We start from the raw sequence: 8,002 nt of genomic DNA, 5'->3' as shown, positions 1-8,002 counted from the left end.
TGTCCAGTTTTAAATTTAAAATTCGCTCCAAAAAATTCTAAAAATTCAGAAAAAGTTCAACAAGTAGTGTAAAAAATTGTGCAATTATCCATAAAAAAAAACTTAATTGAAAGTATTGAAAAATTTTGAAAATTTTGAAACATTTCACAAAATTTTGAAAAATGTGTCAAAGTTTTTGAAAATTCTGACAAAGTTTTGAAAAACTAATTTTGAAAAAGTTCAACAAACTGTTGAAAAAATTGTGTAATGTTTTTGTAAATTGAAAACAAATTTGAAAAGTTAGTACCTAATGTTTTGAAAAAAATGGAATGAAGTTTTGAAGAATCGGGTAATTTTTGAACAGTTTTATTACCCTTGAATTACTTGAGTAGGTAGAGGTACCCTATATTAAAATTTCATTCAGTTTAAAATTCTATTAAAAAAACTGGAAAATTATAAAAAAAATTGAGCAATTTTTTAAAAAATGTTACGGATTTTGATTTTTTTTAAATTGTATAGAAATACGTAGTATTCCTAATTATGTCTAAATTTTGGAAAATTGTTTGTGCCCTCTCCCGTATTCTAATGAGGATATTTTGCTCGAAAAAATCACCTGATGTTGTTGATTTCAGGTTTTAAATCGTTGCTCAGAGCTTAAGTTGAATTTCCAAAGTTGTGATGCTTCTGAGCAAAAAATGGAAAAAAGCAACTTGTGGAGCATAAAGTTTCCCACCTAAAGAGTGTGATTATTTTCTCCGAGAGGGCTTTGCTTTTATGTTATTCCGAGCGAAAAATTAGTAAGCTCAATCTTTTTTAGTCACTCTGTAGTCTGTATATTGTATCTACTGGTAAACCCGTTTCAATTTTTTTCTTTTTTAAATTTTTATTAGACACAATTGGGCGATGATAAGTGTCTGGCTAGGGATGAATCATCACGCGACGTTGCCGCGTTTCTATGTACAAATAATGCTGATGATTTTTGAAATGGATTTTTTTTTTTCAAATGAATACTTACAATTTCGAGAGTAATTTCTCATTTATGGGCAAAATTTCACGAACTGAGTTTAATAGTCGGTCATAACCATGTTCATTAAACGTTTAAAGCTGTGACTTTGGTGAATTTCTTCCGGTGTGACTCCGTATTCGATCTGGAATATGAACTTGGAGCGTTATTATAATATCAAATTTTACTCTTTTTTTTCTCCTCGTAATTTTACGTAAAAATAAAGGTATATTTGGCAACGTCGCAGTTCACAAAAAATTCAAGATTTTTTCGTAGTAATTTTAGTAAGTAAATTTAGACTCAAAAAAATCCCAAAATTTTATTTTTTTTATTATAAAGTTAGTTTAAATCAACTCAAAAATTTTGAAAAATTTCAAAATCTCGTTAGCAGTGTTGCCAAACGTATCTGTTATTTCGTTAAAAAATTGTTTTAGCTAATTACCTTTGAATGAGGAGCCGTCGGATGAGGTTGAGGAGAAGCTCTCTGTGAGGAAAAAAGCGATTAGTTAATTTTTTCAAAAAAAATTAATTTTTTAAATGAATTATTAATTGTTTTACACTTACATTCGGATTATAATTATAACTTGTTGGAGGAGCCAACTGCTGAAACAAATTATCAGTATGAGGCATTGGTGAAGATATATCTTGCTATAAAAATTACAAATTCGTATTTTTACCTTATTAGGAGTCTTAGTTGGAGAAAAGACTCGCGGAGTTGGTGATGTATAGACTTCTTGAACGTGATTGCCTATTTCAGCCTCTTGAAGAGCCTTAAAAGTTTCGGATTTCGATGGATCGTATACAACAGTCTTTCGTAATCTGTAATTAGAAAATGTCGAGGAAAGGACGAGGAATGTAGAGGAAAGACGAGAAATAATTTAATCGATTAGTACAAAGCAAACGAAACATTTTTTTTTTTGGTTACTTAGGTTAAAAGAGTATAAAATTAGTGGCCAAAATTTGTACATGTTTTTCACTTTTGCATTCTGCTTCGATTCATTTATATGTATGAAGGGTTTTATCGATCCTCGTTCACATCTGATGATTTGAGTTTGAGTAGGTCTATAGGTGGTATTCTAGGTATTCTATAGATGGAGTTATTCATTGTACAAATACAATAATGAGAATCTACGAGTCTGGTATGGTTTAAACTTTAAAATAAAATCTATCATTCTCATTGGATTTGTTACGTAGGTACGAATTTACTTACACAGTTGATTTTTTTTTCTGTACATAATAATTCGCATCAATGAATATAATGTTAATGAACATCGTCGAAAAGCGCCTCAAAAGTTTCTTTCGTCGGCCAAATCAACGATAAATGATTACACGACCAACTTTTTCGGCACGACATAACGAAATTATGGCCGCTTCTGAAGGCTTTTCGACGATACATACGCATGTAGGTATTTGTTTTATTATGGAAAAACTCGATGAATTTGCAAAATTCAACACAGTTAGTCTGTTGTTAATAAAATTCATCTCATTGTTTTGGCGGAATTCATGATACGTATAAAATGTTACATGTTGAACAAACAACAAATCCAATACGTAAAGAGGTGTTATGAGATAAAGTTTTGGAAAAACTGGAAACGTAGTTTGAGGATGTGGACTCGGCGAAAGAATATGCGGATTATTTATTAGGAGGTTGGAATTTGTTTTGCAGGAAAGAAAGATCAATGAAAATACTAAACATTAAAATTATAGCAACAGTTCCGTACTTGTAGTCTCAAATGTGTTGTTTATAAACGCTATAAATGAAAGAAAAAGTACTAAAGAGGGGCTGTATGATCAATATGTCCAAAAATTTCCAAATAATTAAAATACCTACAGGTGACTAGATCTACTTTTATGTGTAGTCGATGGATAAATAAATGCCACGCTGCGTATATTACGAATTTTTTCGAATCAGGGGGGGGGGGCAACGTTGCATTCAGAAGTGGTTCATATTTTTGCAGTTCGTCAACCCTTTTCTTGTGAATGATATTTTTCTTAGATGTATTGAGGGAGATGGATAAGATCTCAAAAAGGTCTCAATTTTTACCCTGGAATTTTTTTTATTTTTTTTCTAAATTCGAGGTTGAAAAAACTGAAAAGGGTGATTTAAAAATCGAGTTAAAATTTGGACTCCGGATCTTCAAACACCTGACAATAGAATATTATATAATTTATAATTCATTTTTGAACTTTTTCTCCCCTTCTGTGAATTGTTTGAGGAAAGAAACGAAAATATTGATAGTTCAGGGGGAAAAAAATCATCTAAAATATAGCTCACGAAGATTTCACCCCCTTCCCCCTTCAAACGTTGCCAAATTTAGTATTCTTGAGCTAAATTTGTTGAGCATTAATAAATCAATTGAAAATTAGTCGAAAAAAATTCGTGCCAGTGAAAATTTCTCATGGGTATCGACTGTAGAGTTAATTTTTAAATACGCAGCTAACCGACGACGACGTCCAAACAGAATAAACGTTTTTGAGCCTACGAATGTGTATTTTTTTGCGTAATATCCGCAACGTGGCATCTTGTGAATAATTTAGCTATGAAATGACCCATGTATCGTTACGCGTAATGACTTCTAAGCTTTTTTTTCTCTACTTTTTTTTACTTGCCTAGTATTTTTTGGCGGATTATAAACAACTACCCTTCTATTCCTAAAAAGAAAATCATATAAAGAAGGATAAATTAAGTACATTTTTTTCTTGGTGAAATGTGATCATTTTCGGAGAACCAGATATTAGGAGAGTGAAGTACAATCGAAAATGGATACTTACGGTGTGAATCCTCCGGTTTGTGCGTTGAGTGTATTGGCGATATTTTGTTCGGAATATAATCCAATCGGGGTATTGTATGGTTTTGTGACGATCTGCGAAAAATAATCATTTTGAAAATAATCAGATGATGAAATATGCATTATTTAATGAGCGTGTAATTTGATTTTTATCCGTTGAAATATTTGTGTACCAAAAAAAAAAAAAAAAAGGCCTCATCTATACTGCGAGATATTGCTAACGAAATTGGCTGAGGTGAAAACATGTTGAAATTTGTTTTTACTATGTGAATATTTTTACAGTAATGACATTCGTAGGTGGACGTGTGGACACATTTTTGCTAAATGAATCATACTCATCGCACATATATTCTTGTTTTGACAAGTGTTTCAAATTAATGTACTGTAGGTACGAGTATGGTTTAAAAGAAAAGAAAAATGGAGTAATGAAAGAAATACAGCGTTGATGACGATTGGCGATGCTTACCTTTCTGTTGGGCTTGTCGTTTCCGATGTTTTTCTCCAGAATGGTGTCTGCCAGCTGAAAAAATATCGTAATTGGTTATTTATTAGTGATTTATTTTTGAAATTCCAGAATTAATCGTCTTACAAGTTAAGGGGATCCTTAGAACCAAACAATACCTACTAAAAAATCTGGAATTGAGGAGAGATAGTTGCTATTGACATTTTATCATTCTTCTCATAAAAAAAAAATCATCTCTGTACCTATATTTTTTGTCTGAGGTTCTAATGGTTTATGAATAGATACGTTTACGTATTTATGTATTTTAAAACTTTAAGTTTGTTCATGTCCGAATAAAATATGTTAAAAGCAGTTTGCGGAGTTCTGAAACGAGTATATTTTGCCAGCTTTTAATTACATTGCGTTCCAAAAGCTCTACTTCCGCATTTCAAATGTTGGTCAAGTAATTATAATATGCTTTAGGATTTACTAATTGGAATCCGAAAGAAAAAAAAACGTCCTTTTTGTATTCTTTTCAACTGCTGTTTTTAGAGTAGGCTGAAGTGGAACAGAAGGCATTGTTTTTCATGAAGGTGTAAAATTTAGATTTTTCTCTCAGCCATGTGAACTTCTCTAGTACTTTTAGTCGGCAGTCCAACTGGCAAAAAGTGCTTTTAAATTAAAGTGTGGCTTGAATTTTTACAGCTCAAAAAATTTTGTTAGCTTTCAATAATAATGTGGGTCTAAAACATCAACTCTCCCCTCCCCCTCCAATTTCGAATAAAACTGAACTGCTGTACAATTATTCAAAAGTGTCTTTGTAACCTATCATAATAGGTTAAAATTTCACGAAAAATCCAAATATTCCGATGAAGATGGGTTTTGAGCATTTTTGAATAATTTTGAACCCTAAATTGAGACGTGATTTTTGGGATTTATGGAAAAGTGTCATGTGACCTATCAAAGTGAGTTTAAATTTCGCAATAAATTCAAATATTTAAAAAATGTTTTTAGATCATTTTTGAAGAGTTTTAAGCTCAAAATTGGGTCGTGATTTTCGAGATTTTTGAAAAACTGTCTTACGACATGTCAAAATGTGTCAAAATTTTCTAAGAAATTCAAATAGCACAATGAAAATGCTTTTCGAGCAATTTCAAAGAATTTTGATCCCAAAATTGGGAAATGAGATTACAATTTTTGAAAAAATCAAAAATAGCGATCGAAATTTTTTTGAGTAGGTATTTAAAAAAATTTTCAGATTGGAATTTCATCAACTTTTAGAAATTATCGAAAGTATACCTAGAAAATTAGCTCAATTTTAGGCTGAAAATTCTTCGAAAGTGCTCAAAAAAGTCAGACTTTGGTCGATTAAATCTTGAGTCGATTCGAATTCTGGGAATCAAATAATACACCATTTTTTTCAGAATTGATAGCTCGAAAAAAAATATCATGTAAAATCACACATTTGAATTTTTCTTCATTTGTTCTTTCTCGTCTATTTTAAATCTTTAAAATCATCGAAAAGTGGGTCTATTTCTGAAAATTTTTTGTACTCTGCTTCTCTTAGATTTCGAAACTTCCTATGAAATATATTTTTAAAAACATAGTGTTTTCAAACAGTGTACCCTTTTTTTTAAACTTCCAAATTGTTCGTGTGTTTCTTTTAAAACAAGTCATACCTAGATCAACTTGAAAAACAATTTTACTAAGCAGATTCCCAACTCGCACAAACATTTCTGAATCGGACGAAGCCAGATCAAAAAAGCATGCCAAAATATATCTCCAGCGAAACGTTCAGACGTCAAAGTGCTTTTTTGAGTTTTGATGAATTTTCAAAAATCTAATTTGAGTCAAAAATGAGAAAAAAAATCAAAATTTCACCAAATTGACCCAGCACAATGAGATTCCGGATGTGCTCTATTTTCGACCCGCCAAGTCGATTGGAAACGATTTCGAATCATTTCGAGCAATTCTGGAGCCTCTAATAGCAGATTTTTGAAACTTGAATTTTCCACAAGATTTTACCAAAATAATGAAATTGGAACGTCGAAATTCACACTGTACCTTAATTTCAACGTGCTCAGTCGATTGGAGGTGATTTTAAGTCGTTTTGGAGCCTCTAATAACTTTTTGAAAATTTCAGTTTTCCAAAAAATGCCATAAAATCAGTCCAAATCAACTGTAGCTCGTAATGCTCGAAATTGGTGCTTGTCTTAGAGGCTCCAGAAGTGCTTGAAACGATTCGGAACAGTTTTCCATCGAATTGGAGGGTTAAAAATAAGGAACATCCCAAATCTCAGCGTTCTAAATGAATTTGGTGAAATTCAAAATTTTTAAAATCATTTTTAGCCCAAATTTGATTTTTAAAAATTCACCAAAAATCGAAATTTGTATTTTAGCACCTGAAATTTTGGCTGATGTTATATTTTTGCATCGATCTAATTACCAAGGTTTGATTGCTGTTGAAAAAAATTGGAAAAAAATGATTGAAATTTATGAAAATGATATTGGTTTTTCAATAACGCAAAGCTCTATGAATTTTTAGCTACATTTTTCAAAGGACTGCCAGAATTATTATTTTATTTAATTGTTTAATTTTTCTAAATTTTGACAACTTTTTTTTACATTTTAGAAAAAATATTTCAGCCTCCAAATTTAAAAAGGTACGTCACTTTGGTATTCTGTAAAATTAGATTTTTTGATTTTGATTATTCCTCAGATTTACCTTTCAATTTCAATGCCCTTTCGTACCCTGACACTATCTCCTTCTAACCTGTGAGAGGGAGGGGAGTCAGAATTATAATTTTCCCAAAAACATTGAAATTTCTGTAAAAACACATCCTTTGTATACGTAAAACATTCCTGAATCTAGACTCTAAACTGACTGCTCGACTATTGTTGAAATTATTCCCATACCTGTTGCTTTTTAGCAATATCAATTGGGATCCATTCGTAATGAGATGGCGAAGATCGCATCATTGGGTTCGGATGGTGACGTAAATACGACATCGTAGGTGCTGGATCCTTGGTGGCTTTTGCGCCAGGAAGCACCAATGGATTTGTTCTGTAAGGCTGAAAACAGATTTAAATAATCGCTCGTTTAGAAAGCTTTCAAATTGAGGTTTTCCAATACATTGATAGTTAGCATAAGCGTTCAAGTTAAAATAGAGACGATTCGATCGATAATATCGAAGACGAGGGGGTTGAATTACGATGGCGATCAACTCGTATTAGAACATGGAATTCACATTGTATGTAAATGTTGATTTTATTCGTCCCCTGATCTGATCTGGGTGTGTTGTGGTATGCTTTTCTATGCAAAGATCGCGTGCATCGATAACACGAGTAATTTACACGATATACTAGATAGAATATTGGGTATTAGGAATAACGAAAACGGAAACAATATGCCTATAGATGAGATATGCATCCCTAAAATCGTTAGTATAGGTACAATTAGAAATAAAAAACTTGTAAATTGAAAAATTGATTCGATTGTTTTATCGTCGTCGTAGGTACTGGGTATAGGTCTAGATACCTATATCGTGCAACTATCATTTTTTTTTCTTTTTTTTTCGTATAAATGCTTCATCGATGTAGGTAAATTATTCCGAAGTACGATGACCCCCTAGTAAAATAAAGGTATTACGTAATTACTCGGAATCAAACGAAGCGTAACGATTATAATTAAAATTTTCATTCTGGATAGAAGTTTCGCCAGTAGTATGTCAAAGTCCCGAGCTTTTTATTTTTAGCTTCGACTCTAGACCATACCTACGTTGAGACGTA

The 8,002-nt window shown here is 31.8% G+C and overlaps 1 protein-coding gene and 1 long non-coding RNA gene across 7 annotated transcripts in view; one reads left to right on the top strand and one right to left on the bottom strand.

The window, feature by feature from the left end:
- Zasp66 (PDZ_signaling and DUF4749 domain-containing protein Zasp66) overlaps positions 1–8,002 on the bottom strand; it is a 32,589-nt gene that overhangs the window by 1,736 nt on the left and 22,851 nt on the right. The window contains exons 4-11 of one of the 3 annotated variants that reach the window (XM_065347105.1): positions 7,130–7,285; positions 4,238–4,291; positions 3,755–3,846; positions 3,593–3,634; positions 1,660–1,801; positions 1,547–1,582; positions 1,425–1,466; positions 995–1,127 (exon numbers count right to left, since the gene is read on the bottom strand). In XM_065347105.1, the coding sequence (XP_065203177.1) occupies positions 1,044–1,127; positions 1,425–1,466; positions 1,547–1,582; positions 1,660–1,801; positions 3,593–3,634; positions 3,755–3,846; positions 4,238–4,291; positions 7,130–7,285 (648 nt within the window). In that variant the 3' untranslated portion in view covers positions 995–1,043. The remainder of the gene's footprint in view (positions 1–994; positions 1,128–1,424; positions 1,467–1,546; positions 1,583–1,659; positions 1,802–3,592; positions 3,635–3,754; positions 3,847–4,237; positions 4,292–7,129; positions 7,286–8,002) is intronic. The other 2 variants (XM_065347106.1, XM_065347107.1) reach the window with 2 other exon arrangements.
- LOC135833353 (uncharacterized) overlaps positions 1–8,002 on the top strand; it is a 35,213-nt gene that overhangs the window by 6,620 nt on the left and 20,591 nt on the right. The window lies entirely within an intron of this gene.

The sequence above is a fragment of the Planococcus citri genome, chromosome 1 (genome assembly GCF_950023065.1).
Source record: "Planococcus citri chromosome 1, ihPlaCitr1.1, whole genome shotgun sequence".
Classification (NCBI taxonomy): Eukaryota; Metazoa; Arthropoda; class Insecta; order Hemiptera; family Pseudococcidae; genus Planococcus; species Planococcus citri.
The sequence above is the reverse complement of the archived record's forward strand: the minus strand, read 5'-3'. Positions and strand labels throughout refer to the sequence as shown.